This window comes from Strix uralensis, chromosome 3, assembly GCF_047716275.1.
Source record: "Strix uralensis isolate ZFMK-TIS-50842 chromosome 3, bStrUra1, whole genome shotgun sequence".
Taxonomy (NCBI): Eukaryota; Metazoa; Chordata; class Aves; order Strigiformes; family Strigidae; genus Strix; species Strix uralensis.
Window position 1 is genome coordinate 21,434,531 of NC_133974.1, and position 26,053 is coordinate 21,460,583.

A 26,053-nucleotide genomic window follows, 5' to 3' on the forward strand; every position below is an offset into this window, starting at 1 on the left:
ATCCTAGGAAGTGTTCAGGAACTGACAAGAGATGGCCCTGAGCAATATGTTCTCATTAGACATGCTTTGAGCAGGGAGCTGGACTAGGTGACTTCCAAGATCCCTTCCAGCCTGAAATATTTGATGAAATAAGTAAGTCATGCTAAACTCAGGAACTATTTTGTTTTATCATAAGCAAATGCACAGATAGGTGGGCTGGATCATTCTCTGGAGATGCTTATTTCTCTCCACTGACTGCGAGGTGAGTCCAGGAATTTAGCACTTTCATAGGTGAATGACTATCAGATGTCTAGTCAGGTGAGATGAATCTCATCCATTAAATTCCAATCCCACAAAAATTTTAAGCATGTGAATGGTCCCACAGCATTTAGGTCAAATGTGATTTTGCCGTAAGTTATTGACATGCAGATGTCTTTTAGATTCAGAGCAGAAGTTGCATGTTAATTCAAATACAAGAAAATATTAGTAAATATAAATTAACAAATCAAACAAGATCAGTTTCACCATCTTACTGAATGCACTGGCAAAATAAATATTATCAGAGTTAAAAATCCTTCAGCTGTATCTTAAAAAAGAATGCAAATATTTACAATTTATTTTAATCACTAGGATAATAAAGATGCATGTTATTTCCTAATTTCTCCTTAAGCACAATAGAAGTATGTGGGAGAAGTTGAAATTTTAAATAATAAATTACGCAACTGTATTTCACACTATCTCTTGTAGGAAGACTGGATTTATCTTAATGATGTCTTCAGAGCTGATTTGATACATCAATGGCTTCGATCTCCAATATAATACGTGTCTCTAGGAATTTTTTTACATACTTGAGATGGTTAACAAAACCTATACTTGGATAGTAATTATTGGACTGCCTGCCCTGTAATGACAGTTCAGATTCAGATTCAAGCCCTGTAAGTCTTTTGGCATGAGTATTTTCCATAGCTCAGGACAACAAATCTCTGTCATGACTACAGAGATCACCAGTGTCATTATCTTTAAATTATATGCAAAAGATTACTTCTTCAAGATGATCAATTCGCCACATGGTTTAAATATCCAATTTATACTATCTATGAAATTCAGACATGTTAGGGAAAATAGATGCCCAAGTGCTCGACATACATCTAGTAATGTGGTGGATTTCTTTGAAATCTAAATACCCTTTGCTTTCAGAAGAAGGAGCAATATAGCTTGATCATATATTACTATCATTACTGATAAAATACCACAATGCAAATCAGGGTTTTCTTCCCATAACAGTCCCCTGAAAACATGTATTTCTTGAACTAACAGGTATTTTGTAAAATACCAGCAATAAAGCTAAGTAATGAGCATTGCAGACTTCAACATATTCAGCTTGCTCCAGAATTTTTTTTCTTCTTTGGTGTCAAAGATAGTGTGAAGCAAGCAGGTCTGCTGCGGAAACTCAAGGCTATTTATCCTGAGAGATTTATTGACGACATGTGGGGGTAGAGTCTTGCTCAGCTAATCCTGGTGGATTAGAATTTAGTACGTTGTCAGCAAGCAGAAGACAAAGTAAGTCTCAACTTCTCGAGAAAGAAACAAACGAAAAGTAATAATTCTTTGAACTTAGTGGTAATATTAATATGAACAATTCCCTAAGAGTAATAGTCTATTTATCTTTTGGGGGGGACAGGATTTATTTTGCCTTTTCTTCTGTTTGCTGTCAATATGCCATGGTGTGATCCACCATTCCGTCTTCTAAAGGATGTTATTTACTAGAAAAAACAAGAGTGAAGAGGTGTCACATCAATTTTCCAGAGCAACACATCATCTTTTGGGGAAAGCAGAAATGGTTCCTGAGTATGTGCATTCTGAAAAGAATGAAAGTGCTTCATTTTTGCTTGCACACTTAGTTGCAGTACAGATTTTAAAACCAGAAGGTTAATATCATAAGGATGAAGATTCAAAAATTAACCAGCTCACTTTCCCTATGTTGGCTTCATGCTACTGAACAGAATTAAAGGGATGTATTTAAGCATGTGTATATATTGCCCTAGAGTCCAAAGAAACAGCAATTTCCTTAGTTTTCATGTCACTGATTTTTGATACACTTTTGGATTGGAAGTATATTGCATCCAAAAGTATGTCTAATTTCTGCCCAAAACATTTTCTGTCACTTCTCACATAAGAAACAGGTTCTAAAGCAGTACCAGTCTCTAAGGATCAATATTCAGTGCTGATCTTTCATTCTAACTGTGTGGCATAGCTCCTGTCTAGCTTCTTTTTTCTGCCTATACCTTGATTTTTCTGATTTAGCTAGCCAAGGGTAAGTGGCTTGAATTGTGGAAAGATCTGCAGAATGCCTGGTTGCTTCTCCAGTATCTTTCTATTTACAGTCTGCTGAGCAGATCTTATCCTGTAGCCTGCATTTACCTGATCCCTTGTAATTGATTTCCAGAATGTCTTGCTGCTTGAGCAGAATTGCGACAAATGTACTGTAAACGCTTATTTTAATGATGCTTTAAAAGAAAAACACACATAGCAGTCCTCAGGCAGTCCTTAAAAAAATGCACAATGTTTTTTAAAAATCCACTGACTTCATGGCTTATTCTTTTTATGTATCACCTGAACAATGTAGTAAAAAACAATAAATTGTCCTGTGCATTACATTCCTAAAGACATAATAAAGTGCTTGCTGAAGTGCTCCAAAGATGAACAAATTCAGAATAGAGGTTACAGAATGAACTCCCATACAGGCAGATGCCAAGCTAGTTTCAGTACTTTGTAACTACAGTCAAAAAATCAATAGTCATGGTAGAAATCACAAAACATTGCCCACAGTGAAATATATCAATTTTATTACAAGACTATGAGGTCTAAAACCCATCAAAAACAAGTATCACTTTCCAACTCTATGCAGAATGGAAAAAAAAAAAAAGATTAAAATTCCTTAAGTGCCAAAGGAAACCCCAGTTGCCAAATCTTAAAATACTACAGCTAAAAATAGGAACAGCAAGTGACAGTACAATACCTTTTGAGAAAAGAAAATTTTCAATAGAAAACTTTATGTTTTAATTGGAATAACCAGAATTGTACAGAGATTCTAGATGGGGCAGCCTTAGTAGTGTCTGTATAATGGTTTTAATGCTTTTTACTTCTAGAAAGTGTTTCTCCTGCTATACTTTAAACCATCTATCTCTCCTTTATAAGTCTGCAGGACAGTGGTTTTTCAGAGCTATTCTTTTCCTAACTACTGTACCCAGTCTTTGTTGACATTAACAAAAAGCCTTCACCAGGCTCCCATGAAAAATTATTATTCCATAGGGTTTTTTGTTGTAGTAACAATCCTTAATGTGATCCCCCTGCACTTTGTACTATTATGTTGCATTTCCTATAGTTCCACCCTTTCATAACATATTGTGCTCCTCTTCAGTACTGATGATGCTGATTCACCAATGATTTCAATTAGTGTACTGTTTTCTGCATCATCAGTCAAATGGCCCTTAAGGCACACTAGTAATAATATCCCTCCAAACCTATACTTTCTTTTTCATCTTACCTTTTATCAGATGGTAATATTGCTGCCAGTCTCCCACCCTATTGCTCCAAATCAGTTTAATTGTGATATCTTTCAAGTACATACTCGTTCTTCTTATCCTCATGTTCAACATAATTGTTACTGAAAACCATGAGCAAATACAGGTTTTGTAACTCAGACAGATTGTGTTTAATTCCTACCTTTCCAAAATGGTTTATTCCACTTCTTACTTTCCAATTTATTTATCTAATTAAAGGCATTCTGTTAACTCACTGAAATGTTAAAATGGAAAATAGAATACTTCAGAAAGATTCTGTTAAGAAACCAGTGAACCAATTAAAAAAACCCCCAAAACCCAAAACACCCCATTTAAAAAAATCACACAACACTCTGTAGTAATTGCAGTGACCAGAGTACCAAGAAATAGAAAATAACATCTAAATCTAATTAAGTTGTTTTGTAATTGGAATCATAGCTACATGGGCTTATAGTTACTGGGGCTGAATTACTTCCACTCCACTCATTTCTTCAATTTAATTTCCATCTCCCAAATAAGCAATTTTTTTTTCAGTCTCTAAACTCATAATGTTCAAGATGTTATAGCTATTGTACCTTCACTTAAAGATCCAGTCACTACAGCAAATAAAAATGATTATAAAGTACTATCAGTATCCGCCCTAAGGACTAAAAATACTTATCTATACATTTTTACAAATAAGGACTTAGACATTCTGTAAGAAAAATGAAAGATTATAAATGAATGAACTATGTTCTCCACCTTCTAAAAGACTACCTTTACTTTTCTGTTCTTTTCTATCTTAAAAATAAACCCACCCCAAACTATACAATAAACTACAAATTCCTTTGGCACAGAAGGACTTACTGATCTCATTATTTCTCTGTTAAACTTATATCACATTTAGTGACCAACTCTATCCTCAACAGTCAAAAAATGCTTCCATTACCAGCTAGCAATTAAGAATATTCACAGCAACTGAGTTCTCACTGTATATTTTACCTGACCTCTTACAGAGAAAAATGACATTGATGTATTGGTGAGAAGTGTAGAATGATAGAAGTAGTGGTGCTATATTATAAAGGCAAGTGAATAAAAATTTTTTTTAATTATTAAGTAATCAAAAAGACTAATCAGCATGCTGCATAGAAATATTCAGATAGGATCCAGTCATATCAACAATACAAAATACACTAATTAAAGGTGATTTCAGTAGTTAATACAATGTTTCTCTTCCACTGAGAAGAAGAATGACATCTACTGCACTTCTTATCTTTCCTTTAAAATATTCTGGGGAAATTTTTGCTTTTGATATGGACAAACACACATCACAGTCACACTGCAGTATTTTCATCCATTCCTCTTTATGTATATGGAAGGAAAAAAATCTATCCCATTCTCTCTTGTTTCTGTTAACATGTATGGTGCTGACAGAATCTATAATATATGAAAAATATACTCTTGTGTCATTAAGTCACCAGACTTAAGACTTCCTGGGAAAAATAAAATTAAAAGTCAAGTGAAATGAAAAGTTCAAGGTAACTTCTTTCTCCTACAATGAAAAAGAATAACAGTTAAACAGCTACAGGTGTTCCTGGACATCTCATGACACAAGAGCTAAAAGTATACTCTTTTTTGCCAAAGTTACTGGAAAACTCAAATGAAGTACAGAGGAATTTAAACAGCATAGTTTAACCACAAAGGAAATAATATAACCTAATCTGATTAGATTAGACTAGATTTGATCTAAACCACACTAGAAGTACACTACAGTCTAACAGACAACTCTAGCTATTACAAATGTTCCCAATCAAAAAATGGTCAAAAATATCGAGTAAGATGCTGACAGGCCATACATTGTCATACTCTGTATTTTTTAAAAATAAAGGCAGTAACATATCAAACTCTGTTTGACCTTATGACAGACAATATTTTTCTTGTTCCTAAGGTTATCTGGAAGTTGGAGCTTATTTACACCACCAGAAAAAGCATGCTGCAAATATGAAACAATCTTGAATATGATGGGGAAGAAAAGTGAATGAGGTCAGAGGGGCCATCAGGCTGGCTGACAGCTGTTTACCACATCAGAACAGCAGAAGTAGTTGGATTTACAGATGCTACACATAGAATATACAATACTAGATGTTAAAAAATGAGTCTGTGATTGATTTTAGTAAGAAAAGTATGCTAAATCTGCTGTAGCAAACTGCAAGAATTTCACAGGTGAAAAAGCTGGTTTTTTCTATCAGGGAAAAGAAGGATTGAAGAAAGCAGAGTGTGCATTTTCTGTGTGCGGATAGACAGCAAAATAATCATACAGGCTTCAATATCCTTTCACAAGCCATAACATTTTGCATAGCTATAAGGCAATGTCAAAAGCCAAAGGGATATAGATAATTTTGATGGAAAGAATGATACAGACCTCTCTGAATTTAATTCAGGTAGGCAGTAGGGGAAAAGACCTTTCATACAGTCCATCTAGCTCAAGAGAAGGCACACTGCTGTGTATGTGACACTATAGAAGATAGTTCCAACACTTCAACAACGTACACTTAAAAAGTAATCTGGCTATTCTGGTGCCAGTGCATCTTCTCAAGACCAACTGAGGTAACTGAGAGGATAAAATATAATGAAGCATTGCAACAAAGTTATGACAAAGAACATGAGGGAGAGAAAAAGTTATAAGGATGACTTATAGACTCATGAACTCATTTAATACTGAAAAAGCAGGCATGCTGTCTACCAATGTTTGCAAACAGGCTCTAAGTAAATAGTCAGAGAATGGCAAAATTAGCAAATTGGTCAGAAGGATCCGTGATACATTCAGGGGAATTGTCATGGATTCATTCAAATGACTTTACACTGGTGGCTGAAACGTGAAAGGCAGCGGATATGTGTAGATAATAGCTGAAAGGGGGATTGTTACCTAGACTGATGCCACCATTTATACTTATAAATGCTTGTAGGTTTTATTTCATGGAAAGCAGACTTTTGATTTTAGAGAGCAATTACGGAAGATAAATGCTGAAATTTATGCTTATACGAACATGGAGAAATGTAAAAGAGAGGATACAAGTGGGATAATAATAAAAATATGTACACGTATTTCAGACGAGGAGAGAATAGGGTAAGAGCAGTCTGTTCTCCCTCAGGCAAAAATAAACACCTTTAGTAAAAACATGGGAAACACCTCATCCACAGTTAATCTCTCTGGTATTCCTTTAATGCTCATATAGATGTTCTTGTTAGTTTACCAAAATAAGCAAGGAGCATTTAGTAGAACTAAACTATCATGGGATAGTGATAGACTTTGTGGAATGATTTCGTCTTCCTTTAGATTGTTTACAACTAAAAGGAAAAAACTCACCAGTAATAAAGGAGTGCTGTGTATACTAAATATATATGGAAGCAAGATGCATCACAAGAGAATATGTGTCTCCAAGACTGAAACTGAAAGCACTAATCGCCTCAATCCTTACAAGAAAAGTATATCTGTGATGGATTGATCCCGGGCCAGCAGCTAAGCATCATACTGCTCCTCACTCCCCCACCCCTCTCCAGCGGGACAGCAGAGAGAATAGGAAAAGCAAGAAAACTCATGAGTCGAAATAAATATAGCTTAATATGCAAAGGGAATAGCAAAAAAATGCAATAAACCAACCCACAACAAAATAACTGATGCAAAGGCAGCCACATCATCTCTCACAAGCAAAATGATTCCCAGGCAGTCTCCAAGCAATGGCTACCTCCCCCCAAACTCCCTCTTCTCAGTTTTTATTGCTGAACATAATGTTACATGGCATGGAATACCCCTTTGTTCAATTCAGGTCAGTGGCTCAGGTTGTGCCCCCTCCCAACTTCTTGCCCAACCCTGGCCTATTGCTTGACTGCGTGCAGAGCAAGAAAAAGAGAAATCCTTGACGTTGTGAAAGCACTGCTCAGCAACAACCAAAACACCAGTGTGTTATTAACATAGTTTTAGTCACAAACCAAAACACAGCACCATATGGGCTGCTATAAAGAAAATTAACTCCTTCTCAGCCAGACCCAGTACAATATCAGAAGGTGTTTTCCTTCAAAGAATTCTCAAAATGCACACATTACTGTTTGGGAACTGGAATCCCTTGGGATTGCTCCATCTAATACATACAGTGCACAGAATGGGAGTGAAACTGCTTCAAACTATCATGGTGATAACTGAAGTCAGAGGTTTAAATGTTCTATCTTCTTCAACTTATCCTTTAAATTTAAGAACACTGATGATAAGTTGATGATGAGTTGATGTCTAAATGTGCACCCAGAGATCTGTTCCCTTAAATCACAAGAGAACTTCTAAGTCTTGAATGGTTGGAGGCCTATAATAGATTGGGAAGGGTCGGACCACATGAACTGGTCAGCTGAAGTAGGAAGGAAGTGGTGGAGGAAGTGATGGCAGACTAAATAAAATGGATTAAGAGTTCAGATAATGACTGTGGAAGAACCTAAAACTTTTCTGGATAATTTATTATTATTCACCTGTGATGCCTTAACACAAAGTCTGGGAGAGGAGCTGACAACTGATTTGGGAGACTAATTTCTCTAAGTTAAAGCAGCATAACTGTCCTACTAGAAAAATAATGTTTTTCAGGTCATTTTCAGGAAACAGGTAACAAATCTGGCATAGATCAAGAAAGGTATACATATGAATTTCTCGTACCTCCTGGTACTAGGTGACTTGTATAGTTGATGCTTCAGTAGAGATTCCAATTCTCTCATTAACAAGAATTAGAAGTAAATATAGGGCAACCCATAAAGAAAATGGAAAATAACAACAGTGACTGAACTCCTGTTCTCATACATATGGAGAACTGTGGACTACTTGGACCACAACTACCAGCAGATTTGAGGCAGTTCTACCACATGGAATGGTTTGCAGAAAACAGCTGATGCATGCTGTGATGTGTTATACCTTTCTCAAATACATTATTTACTGAAGCTTTATTGAACTTCACTTTTGCTTTCATCTTTCATGAAGTCCAGGGAAATCACCTCTGACATCCTATTCCATGGCTGCTTTATGAACCATTACTTAGGTCTCTGAGATGCAAAAAGATTCTATGAGCAGAAATACAATCTCTTGTCACTATGAGTTTCTATATGACAATGATACGCAGCATAGTCATGATTGTGCATTATGTTATCATTTTTAAAGAAAAAGCAGAGTTAATTGACAATATTAGAATTCAGGAATATAGAAGTATTCTATCAGAGATACAGAATGAAATGTAGTACCTTAAAAATCAACTCCAGTAACACCAAGCTTAAACTCTGTACTAGTTGGTGATGCTAACTGAATTCCCAAGATACAACAGAATATAGAAACATATTTGTAGGAGCTATATTTATTGTCCTTTTTTACTTTATCTTTGGTAATCACCATGCATGCCATTAATCTCACGAGAAGATGGACTGCATAGTTTTTAATAAGAAGACTTCATATCTCCACTCAAAGAATTCTTATAGATCCACCACTCCATAGCAAAATATTAGGTGCAGCTAGCTAACCCAGTGCTTCCCCTTTTAGATTACAAACCTTAATTTATCTGTTCCAGCTTTGTACCTCGAGATTCGACCCATTGACAGAGGAACTGATAAGGTGTCTAGCCAGTGCTTCTCGTATTTTGGTTCATTAGCTATGGGTGAAGAAGGTGATGATGGAGCCTGTGCAGAATAAATGAGAATCAGTAGGTGCAGTTTATCAGACAGTATAGTAAAGAAACTATGAATATGCATCTCTGGCTCTGCTTGTCTCAGAGTAAATAATCATAGCAATAAAACTATTCAAGAAACTCAGTATTTAGAGAGAAATAAAAAGAAGCATTCATGCAGAAAGGAATGCTACCTACGTTATGCTTGTGACTTAATTTCAGTATTACCTTAACATTAACATTAAAGATATTTATATTTTTGTTAATGTTTATAATTGACAATATAAAGGAAATAGTTTTTTGTCATAAATGTCATGAATTTTCTCTAAATGCAACACAAAATACATTTTTGGTTTAAATTAATTTGGTCTGTGCAACTCTTCTACAACTTCAGACAATCATCAGAGAAAAAGACACAAATAATAACCTGATGTAAAGACTACATTAGAAAATACTGCTTTTCTATTTTGCCCATTGTGACTTTTATCCATAACGTGATTTAATAGTAGATTTAAAATTCTGATTTCCATATATGGACTGATGAATTTTGAAATTTCATCTTTGAAGTTTTCCTTCAAATGCTTCTACTAGAAAGGCAAGATTGTTGATAGTATCTGAGCAGTAAAGGATGTCCAGATCTCAGAAAAATGAAAATATAAAATTTTACAATCAAGTTACACTTCATGTAACTACAGCATACAAAAGAAAATAACCTTAAATCAAATGTGTGTAAATGCAAATTAAGTTAGGGGAATTAGTGTGGATATATAGCTGTTGATAAAAGGATCTACTCAAACCTAACCTAGAGCTTATATACAGACTGTTCACCCTGCTCATATATGTAGCATCTTATGCATTGCAACTAAATAGTGCATGAAGGCACCAGGAATGAAACGTGATAAAAAGAAAATATTTATGAAATTTTAAAAGTTGTCACAGAACCACTAGCGCTAAAACATTCAGGAAACTAGTAAGATATACATCTCAGTTGATACACACTTGCAGAATATGCAGTTTGTTCCTTGTGAAATAATATCCAGAGGTTCACATCATTGTATCAATGACTGAAAGTACAGAACTATGCTCAAATTGTCAAAAAAGATGATAACTGGTTTTGTTTGCAAATTATGTCAAAATAGTGTTTACAGGCAAAAACCAATTAAATTAGAAACAGATTAGTAAATGCTGGAAACCACTGCTTAGTGTACCAACTGAGATTTATAGCATGATTATGAGCTTAAAAAATTGCTTATTACATAAACAAAAGAATGAGCTAGGAGTTTCTTACAGCATGCAGAAAAGCGATAAATGCAAAAGTTTTCATTGGTATTTATATCTCCACACTACCATGACAGTTGATCATTTCACTCTTTTATGAAGACAGCAATACTATTTACAGAGAGGCAGCTGAGAAGGATTCACAGACTGAGAAGAATTCTCAGATTCCTGAGAAGGGTTCCTATTTAGGTCAAAGTTAGGCGTTTGTGCTGTCTCCAAAACTAAATTATTTGTCCCACATTGTACAGAGAACTTTCTGATAGAGAAGGGAGTTGAAAGTTAGTTATTTTCATATGCGCTGTAAATATGCACTGAGTAGTACTTTCAAAAGCAAATAAACCACAGAATGACCCAACTTCAGCCTTGTTATGCCCAGGTGTTCAAAAGCCATCAAACTTACTCAAAATAAAGAACACTCTGGGAATTGTTCTATTTCTTTTTCTTGCTCATAAGGATTTAGAGTTATTTTTTTTCCCCCTAAAGCTCCTTCTTACAGTCATCAAGGGCTGATCTTTCTATTTACTTCTTTAAATAAATCAAAATAGTGAGTTTCACATTCTAACAGGATGACTGAAAGTTAGTGGCTGAGGGACAGTTTTCTAGTAAATGAAAAATCTGTAATAGAATTACCAGAGTTGGTAACACTGAAGAATCTTTTAGACTGCAATCTCTTGGGAAAGGAATTTCATTTAGAGTATTTGCAATCCCTAAAACAATCCAGCTTCCATTTGATTGAGATCTCCTGGTGTTGTTGCAGTATGAATATTTCATAATCAAGTCCACAGACAAATTCTATTTCATAGAACTAGCCACAAAAGGCTAAGGTGTCTCCAAAGCTTAGTATACATTCAATAATATCATAGTGAAGAATCTGATGCATATTTTAGAATTCTGTACAAATTAAAGTAATTGACAGAACCACATGCAATCTGAAGTGGAAAATGATCATAATAATCTAACGTGCCTGTCTGGAAACTGAGATGTCTAAGAATAAAGCAGAAGGTAGCTTATTACAATCAAACATAAATGCTTGAATATGATCACTGAATTTAAATCCAAGAATCAGAAAACAAAGGAACATAAAAATTCCTGCAGCACCTTCACCTATTGTTCCCATTCTCTCAACTCTCAAGATACATAAAACATCTAGACAATTTAAACATAAAAATCTGTCTTTTTCTTGTGAACTAATAGCTGTATTTCTTTTAGCATGCTGTTGAACAATATTCTGTAATATTCTAGGTGATTTAAGAGCATTTAGCAACAAAAAATTCATGAGTAGGTCATTCTGGCAATTTATTGTTTCCATTTGGTCCCTTACACTTCAATCAAATGCTTTAGTAGGATACCAGTGTAAAGAAAAAATATCTCAGTGTAAGTAAAGATCAGAATTTTAGAAAATCTATATCACAGCTATTCATTAGATTCATGAATTTAAGGGGAAAAAATGGCCAAAACCGCTTGGTCAAAATCTATTAACCTCAAAGTTATGATACTACCGTATAGAAATATTCCTGACAAAATGCTAAACTGTTACAACTGATGTAAACTCCTGAAGAAAATGTGGCTTATCCATACAATTTCAAAGTTTTGATATTTGAAAAACACAGTATAAAGAGTAATTTATTTTTTCCCCGCAGTTCTGGACTACTTATACCTTCAGAAACCCTACCACATGATCTGAACATTAATGACCAAGAACATGGAAAGGATACAAAGGGGTCAGACTGGTCCAAGTTTCAAATGTCTACTAAGCCATAGTCTACTAACCAGTTTATGGTAGAGCATAAAGTCGGACTGTCCCCTCTTCATCTTCTTAAGGACAAAAGAGGGCATACCTATGGCCATAAGACTATTGCATAGAAATTAAATACCTGGTCATAGGACCAGCAATTCATTTTGTTCAGTTTTTCCTATAATCTATTAGCACTTCAATCTGAGATAGATCCTTTGATGTATCCCCTTCAAAACATATGGATAAAAATAACAAACTGGGGAAAAAGCAAGTCAATACAACTTCCGCAAACAGAAGTCATGCCTCACAAATCTTTTACAGTTGTCCAAAGCTGTTAATTAATATGAGAGAAGCAATTGCTAAGGCATACTTGGGTTTCCAAAAACCTTTTGTCCCTCAGAAAAGGTTCTTAACTAAATTGCTGTGAAATAAGGCAAAATCCTCACAAAAATTAATAATTAGCTAAAATATAGCAAGAAAAACACAGCACTTAAGAACCAGTTTTCACTGTGGAGGGGCACTATCAGTGGACTCCTACAGTTACATATGCTGTTCAGTATATTGATTAATGATCTAGACAAGATAGTGAACACCAGACTGACCAAGTTTTCTACACACAAGTAACAAAAAACAATAAAAAAGAAACCAAACTGTAAACAGCTGCAGAAGCAGCTCATGATACTGAATGACTGAGACATAAAAGGACTGCTAAAAATATAGTAGATAAATGTATAGTAATGCATATGAGGAAAGACAGTATTAACTTTCCCCATACTGTAATGGGATATGAATAGGTGATTAACATTCAAAAATAAGACCTTGTTGTCGTGGGAAAAGCATATGTTGAAAGGAATGGAATCGTTTTCATGCAAATAATGATTAAGTAAACAAAGATCCATTAGTCTGGGAAAGAACTGAGGATATTGTATGGTAAAATGTATGTAAAAAAAATTACAGAGAAAAGGATTATGAACCAGTGGCTCACTTGCCCTTTTCATATAAGAAGCAGAGATAGTGATTAGAAGTAAAAGACAGTAGGATAAAAACAAAGAATGGATTCTCTATAAAACAAACTCTGGCTCAGGAAGGCCCTATGCCAGAAGTCATTTGCGGTATAGGAAATACACCCTACAAATAATTTTTCATATTTCCTCTGCTTTTGTATTCTCTTGAGGGCATCTGTTGGGAACAAGCCATTTGAATAGATGGTCCTTTGGTATGACCCAGTGTACTGAGCTGGCTGACCTTCAAGCCTTCTGTCTACTAAACAGCTGCTCTGATCATGTTGAAAACTCTCCATGCCGTTCCTCCAAAGCACTAAAATTTGGCTGTTTAGACATCATCTCTGCAATCACAGCTTTTATCCTCTGGTTCATTTCACACCTTTGGCATTCTGCTGAGATCACCAACAATGTTGCCAGTTAATGCCAATTTGTTTTTAACACCTGTCCATTAAGAAATGGATTGAACACAAAAATCTCATTTTTGACAGAACACTGAACAAGAATCATGTTGTAATGACACATAATCACTACCCACCTGGGACAGCTGTGTACTGTTGACCTGGAGGAGGGTCTGATTCTGTATCTCATTAGCAATCATTGACCTATGAAGGACGATGTAGGCAAGTGCTTTGTTGCTTTTTTAAACAACTATATAACAACTCATTATGGGGCAACCAAAAAGTCTTCCCAGAAGTAGAATGACTATAGAAAGGCCTCCACTAAGTGGGAGACCTAATGAGACATGACTGTATAATTAAGTTTCCATTAAGAACATGGAAGGCAAAAGATCACAGCTGGCTGGGACTGTCAATTTTTCATCTTTTTGTGACATACGATTTGCAGAGCCTGGGAAAATCAGTTATTTTCACAGAAGCACAGAATGGTTTGGATTAGAAGGGACCTTAAAGATCATCTAGTTCCAATGTCTCTGCCACGGGCAGGGACACCTTCCACTAGATCAGGTGCTCAAAGTCCTGTCCAACCTGGCCTTGACACTTCCAGGGAGGGGGCATCCACAACTTCTCTGGGGAACCTGTATCAGTGTCTCACCACACTCACAGTCAAGAATTTCTTCCTTATAGCTAATCTAAATCTACCCTCTTTCAGATTAAAACCATCATCCCTCGTCCTATCATAACACTCCCTGATAAAGAGTCTCTCCCCATCTTTTCTGTAGGCTCCCTTTAAGTACTGGAAGGCATCCCTGGAGCCTTCTCTTCTCCAGGCTGAACAACCCCAAGTCTGTCAGCCTGTCCTCATAGGGGAGGTGCTCCAGCCCCCTCATCATCTTTCTGGCCTCCTCTGGACTTGCTCCAATAGGTCTGTGTCCTTCTTATGTTGGGGGCTCCAAAGCTGGACTGCAGGTGGGGTATCACAAGAGCAGAGTAGAGGGGAAAAATCATCTCCCTCAACCTTATGGCCACAATTTTCTTGATGCAGCCCAGGATACAGTTGGCTTTCTGGGCTGAGAGCACACATTGCTGGCTCATATTCAGTTTTCCATCCACTAATCCCCTCAAGTCCTTCTCCGCAGGACTGGTCTAATTCACTCCTCACTCAGCCTGTATTTGTCTTTGGGATTGCTTCAACTCATGTGCAGGACCTTGCACTTGGTCTTGTTGAACTTCATGAGGTTTGCATGGCCCCACCTCTCAAGCCTGTCAAGGTCCCTCTGGATGGCACATCCCTTCCCTCCAGCGTGTCAACCACACCACACAGCTTGGTGTCATTGGCAAACTTGCTGAGGGTGCACTCAATCCCACTCTTCATGTAACCAACAAAGATGTTAAACAGTGCCGGTCCCAGTACCGAACCCTGAGGAATGCCACTTGTCACTGCTCTCCACTTGGACATTGAGCCGTTGACTGCAACTCTTTTGAGTGCAACCATCCAGCCAATTCCTTCTCCACCACGTGGTCCATCCATCAAATCCATGTCTCTCCAATTTACAGACAAGGATGTTGTGTGGGACAGTGTCAAATGCTTTGACCAAGTCAAGGTAGATGACGTCAATTGCTCTTCCCTTATCCACCAATGCTGTAATTCCATTGTAGGTGGCCACTAAATTTGTCAGGCACAGTCTTCCCTTAGTGAAGCCATCTTGGCTGTCAGCAATCACCTTCTTATTTTCCAAATGCCCTAGCTTAGTTTCCAGTAGGATCTGCTCCATGATCTCTCCCAGGCACAGAGGTGACACTGTAGGTGTAGGCTGTAGTTCCCCAGGTCTTCCTTTTTTCCCTTTTTAAAAATGGGGGTCATGTTTCCCCATTTCCAGTCAGTAGGAACTTCACTGTACTGCCACGTCTATCAAATATGATGGATACTGGTTTAGCAACTTCATCTGTCGGTTCCCTCAGGACCTGTGGATGCATCTCATCAGGTCCCATGGATTTGTGCACTTTCAGGTTCCTTAGCTGGTCTCGAAGCTGATCTTATCATACAGTGGGTGGTTCTTCATTCCCCCAGTCCCTGCTTTTGCCTTCTGTGTATTGGGTGGTGTGGCTGGAGCACTTGCTGATGAAGACTGAGGCAAAAAAGTTGTTATCTCAGACTTCTTCATATCCTGGGTAACCAGGTCTCCTGTTTCCTTCTGGAGAGGGCCCACACTTCCCCTAGTCTTCCTTTTATCACCGATGTACCTATAGAAGCTTTTCTTGTTGTCCTTGATGTCCCTGGACAGATTTAATTCTATCAGGTCTTTGACCTTCCTAACCTGATCCTTGGTTGCTCAGACAGTTTCTCTGTATTCCCCCCAGGCTACCTGGCCTTGCTTCCATTTCACCTTACTTTTTTTTAAAAACTGTCTTTGCTTCTACATCTCTGCAAGAAAAGTGCCATGAGAAGGAAGTGTCTCTGAATCCTCCCTAGTAATTTAATTTGCAATTTCTGCTAGGGCTGTGCCTTGAACGCAACCACAGTGATATTATAGGTTGACATGCCGCTCTTTTGTTAAATATGGGCTTCAGGCAGGTTGATGCTGGGTTAATTCATTTTTGGAGTCAGAAATATTCAAGGTCATATTACTCAGCATGATTAAGCTTGCTTTTAAATATATTTTTCATTTCATATTATCATTACTATTTGGTTTGCAGAAAGGCAAGTTTTGAAATGTCTTCATAGTGGATGCAGATGAAGGACTATACTTGGAGCAGCAATGTATCAATTGCAAACAGTCTCATACTACAGTTAAGCAAAAAGGCAACAACAATTTCTACAGTTTATTATTAGGAGACTAAACTAATTAGCATCAATTATTTCTTCCCTTGAAACAAGCTACATTTTTTTCTTTGCTACCATGATGCCTTCTGCTGTCACCAGCATTGAGAAATAAAGAGAGTTCAGGGGAAATTCTTACAAATATCTGAGCTTTCAACTGTAAGTGTAACCAGTGCAAATGATTTCATGAAAGACTTATTTGTGTTCTAAAAGAGTTTGATTTTCTAGCAAAACTTACTTTTTGCAGTTATTTGCTAATTTGCATTTTTGAGGGCTTCAAAAGACTGACAAGATATACACTAGTAAACTTACCTTGCAATGAATTTAATTTATATGAATTAATACATTTAATTAATTGTTATTATGGTGAAGATTGAAAGGTAAAATGATCTGAAAGGAAATAAAAGATTAGTAAATGTGACATCCATCTATAAGAAGAGCCAGAAATAGGATCTGCGGAACTACAGACCTGTCAGCCTGACCTTGCTGCCAGGGAAGGTTATGGAACAGATCATCCTGAGTACCATCACACAGCATGTACAAGACAACCAGGACCAGTCATCATGGGTTTATAAAAGGCAGGTCCTGCTTGACTAACCTGATCTCCTTCTATGACAAGCTGACCTGCTTATTGGATGAAGGAAAGGCTGTGGATGTTGTTTACCGGGACTTTAGTAAACCCTCTGACACCATTTCCCACAGCATTCTCCTCGTGAAACTGGCTGCTCACGGCTTGGATGGGTGTTCTCTTTGCTGGGTAAAAAACTGGTTGGATGGCTGGGCCCAAAGAGTTGTGGTGAGTGGAGTTAAATCCAGTTGGTGGCCGGTCACAAGTGGTGTCCCCCAGGGCTCAGTATTGAGGCTAGTTCTGCTTAATATCTTTATCGATGATCTGGATGAGGGGATCGAGTGCACCCTCAGTAAGTTTGCAGATGACACCAAGTTGAGTGGGAGTGTTGATCTGCCTGAGGGTAGAAAGACTCTTCAGAGGGATATGAACAGGCTGGGTCAATGGGTCGAGGCCAACTGTATGGTTTAGTGGTAGGTTTGGTAGTGTTAGGTTAACATTGAGTCAGACTCGGGTGATCTTAAGGGTGTTTTCAGACCTAAATGATTCAGTGATTCTACAGTTCTATGAAATAAGGATCAAGTGTGATACCCATTAGGAAAAAAATATAACCTTTTAGTGATCATTTGGGATTTATCCACTTTTTGCTTTAGAGGGTTTATTATTTCAAAGTGTATTATTAAAGTTTTGAGCTTGTTCTGTAAACTGGTATTTCTACCAGGCACATGTATATGTAAGAGGCATGACTAATTCTAGATTACTGTCTGTGTTGATACTGGTTCAAAAAGAGATGATTATGACGATGCTATTATTTATCTCTCAAGGTATTTTTTCTATTTCCACTTCAGTGAGCATTGCTGAGAATTTTTGAGAAGAATATAAATTATTTCTCTGTAAAATATGTATAAGAAAATGCTAGCAACATTAATACATTTGATATTTATATATTTAAATATTTTCCTAGTAAAAACAACTCTGAGGTTGAAATAGAATCATAGAATATCTCAAGTTGGAAGTGACCCATAAGGATAGTGGATTCCAATTCCCTGCTCCTCACAGGACTACCTGAAACCAAATCACACAACTACGAGCATCATCCAGATGGTCCTTGAACTCTGAAATGATAAGAAAATGGCTTGGCATAGCTTCATTTCCTTAAGCTGTAACTGAAAACATTGACCAGTAAGTTTTAATGGATTTACTAAATTTCTTTCTTTTTGGTGAAAACTGGAGCGCCTCTTGTCAAAACTCCATTACTAAAAATATTCAGGTATATTCAGAAGAAAGTCCTCAATATAATATGCTTTTCAAAGTAAGCAGATTTGTTTTACACTTATGCTGGAAGAAGAGAATTAGAGTTATATAATTTCTTGCAACAGCACCAGCAACCATTCAACTCGCAGTGAATTGGATGAGCTCTCTATTTTTTCAGTCAGGTTTCTGACTGAAATATATGTATATATTGTGTATATACATATATATATATAGAGGCACGATTAGTTTTCAGTGGATCGATGAATTGATCTGACCCAATGTATTAGCTAAGCATTTGCTAATACTTATTACAGGGACAGACAGGAAATAGAGCCTGTATACTGGTTGGAGAAGAAAACAAGACCACTCCATTTAGCAGTAAGTCTTACATCAGCTTACTTTAATCATTGAACAACACAATTAACAAGTGTTCAGCTGGGTGTAGAGACATGAGTGAAACTCTTGTGATGCCCATCTAAAGAAACACATTATTGAGATATCTACTGTAAATAGGAGTCAATTAGAGCATTCGACTTGTCTCAGAATTCAGAGGGATTTAATGACGATATCAAAATACCTGTGCATTCCTTTGATGCAGCATCAATTAAGGAGAGGGTCTATGTTTACTTATTTTTAATGGAATTCTTAGATGCAGGTGCACAATTCTGTGACAGCTTTAAGAAGACAGTAATTATCTGGTAAAGTATGCATCACCAAATCATCTAATAGATAAAGTCTCCTATACAGGAAACAAGCTCTTTCAGATGAAGTAACAATTTGGATAAGTAATTTGATGTCTTTAAAATTCAGTGAAAGCAGCAACTTTTAATTATACAGCTCTATTCTACATTATTTTAATTGACAGCTGTTGTTTAATTAAACGGGAGGAAGGTCAAACGGCATGTGAAAAAAGGATACTACCCCTCTCTTTCTATCACAGAAAAGAAAAACTGTTTTAATTCTAATGCCGCATCCCATGCATGCTTCTGAAATTTAATGATTGCTCTTGAAGACTTTTAATGCTTATTAATTAATGGATAACTTTGCAGACACTTAGCACCTATATGTGGTGCTTACATGGAGAGTCTGTATAGCAGTACATGTTAGGGACTTACACTGCCCTATTCACTGCAGTAGCTATGCATTTAAATCAACAGGATTACTATTCTACCAGTGAGGAACAAATTAAAAACCTTTCAATTATATAAGTTTCTCTAGAAGTGATTTACAATGGAAATATTAATGAATATTTCATTACAGCTGTGCTGCTAGGCGCTATTACATTATCATTTTTTTAATGAACCAATAAGGTACAAGCCTGACTAAGATATTTTTAGAGAATACATATGGACTATTTGACAGAATCTTGCACCTTTTTCTTGAATTTGTTTCCCTCGGGCTAGTACGTAATTGGTTCCTGAGTAACCTCAACAACCTTGCCTGGAACACCTTTCCAGATATATTCTTCCTTTGGCGGGTAGGGGACAGGGGCCAGAGTAGTTCATACTAAATCTCAGCTCAAAAAGCAGGAAGTAATTATGACTCTTCTCAAATTGTAACAGTCAGAAATCAAAACCCAACATTAAAGGTATATAAGGAAAAGAACAGAACAAAATATAATGTTGAGATTATTATGGCATTACACTATAAATGCAAGTATCCAAACTTCAGCTGTTACAGATAGCTTTTGGCAGCCTTTCATATCCCCAAATGGTGCATGCTGTCCTTGCTTAGAAAAATTAGTTCAAGGTTAGGAAAATTCTTTGAACTCGACAAACTCTGCACACCCCTCAGAATAAATCTGAAGCTTGACTCTTGCTTGCTCTTGAACTAGGAGCTCAGTAAGTGTCAATTTCTTGCAGGAACTTGTGGAATGACACTGGATGCAGCTTTGTGGGAGAACTCATTGCCTCAATTTTACTATCCTTTTTCACTATATGCCATTTATAGCATGTACTTGAACTGCTTGAGTTCATATATGCTAACATCAAGTCTAGAAACAGGTCATCACTATATGCCTCTCTGTTTCCACGCTGATCATTACTAGGGCCTGGTATTTGGAACAGGAATCAAACACTAACTTGGGGCAACAGTAGATGGATCTTTCTAGTTTCAAAAAAAAAAAAAAACCCAACACCAACAAACCACCTTGCTTTCCTTTCTTCTAACACTTCAGCTTCCTCATTGAGTCTTCAATCTTATGAATGCGACCACATGTATTTCCCTCTAACCAAGGACTTCTGGTAGTCCCTGCTAAAACACATGAAAGATGCCTGCTTTTTCTGTTCACCATGTTGGCAACTGGTAAGAAATAGTCATAATTTCATTTACTCATACAACAGAGTTTCAAATTCCTAACTTCCCTTTATAATCTAAGCTCTGACCTGAAGTGGTTCATTTTGTACCTTTGTAGTCATAGGCAGGAGAACAGATAATGACAGAAAAAAGAGAGATGATTTGTTCAAGAATAAAATGCAGATTTAATTCCTTCACAGCTCTCATCCTGTACTCCTGAATATCATAGGCCAAACAGAAGAGCACCATTCATTAATAAATAACACCGCTCCCCCAAACTCCTTTGTCCATCTATGCAAATGAAAGTACTCAATACACTCATCGCAACCTACAGAGCAATATAAATCTTCCTAAGACAGATTCCTGGTGACTAGTCAGATGAATTGCTCCCTACCATCCATCAAGTAAGAAAAGGGACTCAAAATATTTTAATTGTAAGTATAATTAAAAAAAAAAAAAACAAAACCAAAAGAAAATGCATAAGGATAAAGAAAATGACCCAATATCTATCAGAATTTATAAAAATAATAAATTTGGTGCTATCTCCCAACCCATTTTCTTTTTGCTGCTGCTGCTGCAAACTGAAAAGAACAAATTCATAAGAACTATAAGAAACAATGCATTCACATGAAAGGGCTGTGGGAAAAATGTATAATTAAAAAATTAAACCAGACACCTAACAAATGCAAGTTACTGTTTTCTACTTGGCATATTAGTTCCATTGTGACCCTGTTGCACTTTTTTCTGAAAGATGAATAACAAAGTCATAATCTTTTATCTGACCTTTCTTGGTCTTTGACTTCTTTTCCAGTGGAAACAGACTTGGATTTAGGCCAGCCCCACTTAAAAAATTGAAGCCGCCTTCTTTGAAGGTGTGTGAGTATCAGATTAATTTTCAGTGTTTTAAGGGAATATTTTTTAAATTAGTATTAGATGTCATAAAGCAGCAAATATTGTCCAGTGTTCATTTATTTAGCAGCTAGTAAGATTTTTTTATATTTTCAATGCCGTAATTCCTTCCAGCTTTTGTTAAGGTTCTAAGTTAAAAAAAAAAATAGCCTAAAAGCATATTTGACTTAAACTTTACTGGGAAATTAAAGAAGTGTTTAATTTCTGTGCAGAAGAAATGACCAACCTGATCAATCAGATGTTAAATACCAGAAGAAATAAGTCTGCTGAAAGGACAAGCAGTGACAGTGAGGATCAATACAACTAAAAGATAAGACTTATAAAGGTACATTTTAGTCACTTCATTAATGACATAGTGAAAGTCCCAATGGACTCTAATCAGAATTAGAAAAAAACAGCACTTTTGAACAGCTAAATCTAAATCAAGCAATTTCAACACTTGAATTCAAAAGCATTTCCTTAACAATTCTATAGTAGTGGAGTAGGAAAGTGTTATTTAATAGGCTTTTTCCAGCTTCTACTACTATGATTTCTAAGAGGTGTAATCAGAAACAGAAAATTTGGATTATTTTTACCTGTAGGTGAAAAGGGGACAGTCACTTCTTATTTTATTGAGAAAAAGGAGCACACTTATTTGCAGTGTGTTTATCTGATATCATAAAGGTCCTCAGCACAGCAGCAGTCCAAAATATTTAAGTGTAGCTAGCTGTGTTCATCTATTCTAAGCTTCTCTTCAGCAAATAAATGGAAGACATGGTGGTGATTACTTTAATGAGAGTAACCAGCACTGTACCTCTAAGTGAGCTATTGTTTGTATTTATTACATTAATTACATTTTATGCACGTACATCACTAAATGATACACTGTGAATTGGAAGTCAATTTAAAGTTAAATTGCTTTCATATTCAGTGAGAAAATAATGGATTTTCGGATCAAGAGTTGGCAGTCTATTGGCATCACATACTAAACCATTCTAATAGAAAAGGTATTGATCTGAAATCCTGAAACTTTTCTTCTTTAAAGTGAGCTACAGGATGATAAAAATGAAGAATAAAGTAAAACTTAAGAATAATCAATATTGTGCTTATACTGAGTTGGATGACACTACAGGAACATTCGAAAAATAAAACTATTGAAGTTTTCAGATGTACGGCATCAATTCAATCTTAATTCAATAGTCTGGTCATACACTCCAATAAAGCATCCATCAGAATAGCTATTACTCACAGTAAGAGGGTGTCCATCCTCCCTTTCTTGGATCCTCTTCCCTTTTTGTCTTTACATGCTTAGGATTGAGTCATATCATTCTCTCACTCTGGAACCAGGACTACCATAGACATTAAAGATTTAGCATCCTACTGGTCCCATCAAGAATTGAGCATCTGTATTTTTTCTTCTTTAAAAAATGTACTTGGTGATGAAGTAGGCAATGTCTTTTTGAAAGCAAAATTTTTAAATTTAACACATGAAACAAAGCCACCAAGTAAAAATATTTTAAAGCAATTTAGAAAATTTTAAGTTCCTGTTTAGTTTCATTTAACCAACTAAACTAAACATACACTATCAAAATTAAATTAGAGTGCTCAAATTACATGAACACACAGAAAATCATTATTAGAACATCACTTTTAGACAATTCAGGGAATATGGATTTTCAAAAAAATGAAAACCTTCCAGATTTTCCCTTTGCACTGTCACTATTATATTTTTCAATGGTGTCTTAAACAGGGATTTATTTTATTTGCAGTCTCCTTTATTTTCATTCCCAATTTCTCCAGAGTGGGGGCCTGGACATCTAGGATATTTGGACATCTAGGAGAATATCTATACAGTATTTTCTTGCTTTGTAGTTAGAATCCTTCAGGTAAACAACCTGTAATCATTAGCCTAGAGACCACCTCCTCTGAATGTTTTATGTTCCCCCCTGAGATTTCACATTGTGTTTAATAAACGGCTTATAAGATACAGATGAATGTACCTGCCACTATCAATCTCTATAGCATTTGTCACAGTGCCCAAGCACAAAATAATTAGGTGTGAAGTGAGCACTTTGGCTTATTTCTGTCTTCCAGAGAAGCTTCTTAAAGTGCTATACTACAAATTCCTCTGATATTATAGGTAGGATGTATATAAATCCTGAAGATGATATCACATCACACATAACAGAAGCTTCACAGCAGAGGTGACAAAGATATGTCTAAGTGACGCAAGCTAGAACAAGAACTGAAAATGGTATAATCATATTAGGCAGAAGCAACTTGTTAACATGGCTAAACTACTGTGTATATGATACAAACTAGCTCAAGTGTCTCTGTAATTGTTTGTCAGAACGGACATGCTGCATGACAGATTGGTGAAACTGGCATAACAGTAATTGCTTACCTCTCATTCCTGTCCTTTCCTTTCTGTTGTGTGTTTTTTGGAGCAGCATTTCCACTCATGAATATATGTGCATTGTCTAATATGGCATGGATCTGACTGTGGTTAGGAAGGAACATAAAATTGCAACACAAACTTACAAGATGCAGTATTCAAAATGAGTGAGATCTCACTTACCAAGGTGACATTAAAAAGGGATTTAAATGACCTTAGCACTACTGGGCAATACCATTATAGGAAATGTCAGTTCTGCTCTTCCTTTACTGTAAGAGGGAAGGAATGCTGTTCGGAGGGCCCTTGACAGGCTGGAGAGGTGGGACCATGTAAACCTCATGAGGTTCAACAAGGCCAAGTGCAAGGTCCTGCACATGGGTCAGGACAATCCCAAGCACAAATAAAGGCTGGACGATGACCAGGATTGAGAGCAGCCCTGAGGAGAAGGACTTAGGGGTACTGGTGGATGGAAAACTGAATATGAGCCAGCAATGTGTGCTCACAGCTCAGAAAGCCAACCGTATCCTGGGCTGTGTCAAGAGAAGCGTGGCCAGCGTGTTGAGGAATGTGATTCTCCCCCTCTACTCTGCTCTTGTGAGACCCCACCTGCAGTACTGTGTTCAGCTCTGGGGCCCCCAACACAAGAAAGATCTGCTTGAGCTGGTCCAAATGAGGCCACGAAGATGATGAGGGGCCTGGAGCACCTCCCCTACGAGAACAGGCTGAGTGAGTTGGGGTTGTTCAGCCTGGAGAAGAGAAGGCTCCGGGGAGACCTTATAGCAGCCTTCTAGTACTTAAAGGGGGCCTACAGGAAAGATGGGGAGGGACTCTTTACCAGGCAGTGTTATGATAGGACGAGGGATGATGGCTTTAAACTGGAAGAGGGTAGATTTAGATTAGCTATAAGGAAGAAATTCTCCACTGTGAGGGTGGTGAGGCACTGGAACAGGTTGCCTAGAGAAGTTGGGATGTCCCCTCCCTGGAACTGTTCAAGGCGGGGTTGGACGGGGCTTTGAGCAACCTGGTCTAGGGGAAGGTGTCCCTGCCCATGGCAGGGGGGTTGGAACTAGATGATCTTTAAGGTCCCTTCCAACCTAAACCTTTCTATGATTCTATGATAAAAATGAAAATATCTAATCAAAAAAGGAGAAGCACTTACTACATGAGAGTTGAAACACATTTATTACCACTTTTGAACACCTGATCACAGCTTATTTACACTCGCAGTTTAGTTTGATGAAAGTTTGACAACACACCTCTAGCGAACCATCTCAAAAGCCAGTCATTCCTGCTCAGAATATTTAGAACCTTCCTTTTGCATTTTATAGTAAGAACCTGGCAGTTTTTAATTTTGTTTCCTGTGAAGGAACTTCATCACTACTAGGCTAGATATAAGGTAGATTGTTTTGCTTTATTTCACTTCTAGGTCATAGTGTCTGGTTCATACATAGCTTCTTGTGTGACTTTATGTCAAGCTTCAGAAAAATGAAATGTATAAAAGCAAGCTAGTACCTTAGTATTTCCCTTTTTTTACTTTCTGTGTTTCCACTTATATTTCAAGCTTATGCATAGTCTTTTGTGTGCTACCTTGGAAACTAGCTCTAAATTACTGTGTTACAAGTCTCCAAAACTCCAGCTACTTATTTTTTATAATGCATAGAATTCAAAGTGTGCAATTCCCACAATACGGTGATAATGATTGTTGAAAGTTATTATGGCATACTCATTCTAGCACTTAATAAGCATTAATTTACTAAAACATGCTAATGCAATCACAGGCAATCATCTGGCCATAGCCCTCTTCTTATAATGTAAGCTCTTTGAAGAACGGACTTTCTCTGCAGAGCACCTGGTACACAGGCACTGCAGAATGATGGACCCTGAGAACAGACTGGGATTTTTTAGTAAGAAAACAATACAAGGTAATTGAAGGTAATAGTTATCTGGAACATTAAAAAGAAATAAACATGAAACCTTCTGTATCTACGCTTAGTTTTGATCCCAAGCACTAAGGTAGAGGTATCAGTGCAGAACAGCTTATCTTTATTTATTTCCCATATGTACATATTCATACATACATATTTCTTTCATCAGATGGAAACGAGACTTAAGGATTAGTTTAGAGAGATAGTGCCCCAAAAAGTGCAAAGCTTAGGAGAAGTACAGTAAGCAGCAGACACTGACATCTCTGGCTGAGTAGGAAAGAAAAGGA

The 26,053-nt window shown here is 36.8% G+C and overlaps 1 protein-coding gene across 1 annotated transcript in view; it reads right to left on the reverse strand.

Moving 5' to 3' along the window:
* SNTG2 (syntrophin gamma 2) overlaps window positions 1-26,053 on the reverse strand; it is a 293,650-nt gene that overhangs the window by 78,338 nt on the left and 189,259 nt on the right. Inside the window, exon 9 of the mRNA XM_074864709.1 lies at window positions 9,094-9,221. Within this exon, the coding sequence (XP_074720810.1) occupies window positions 9,094-9,221 (128 nt within the window). The remainder of the gene's footprint in view (window positions 1-9,093; window positions 9,222-26,053) is intronic.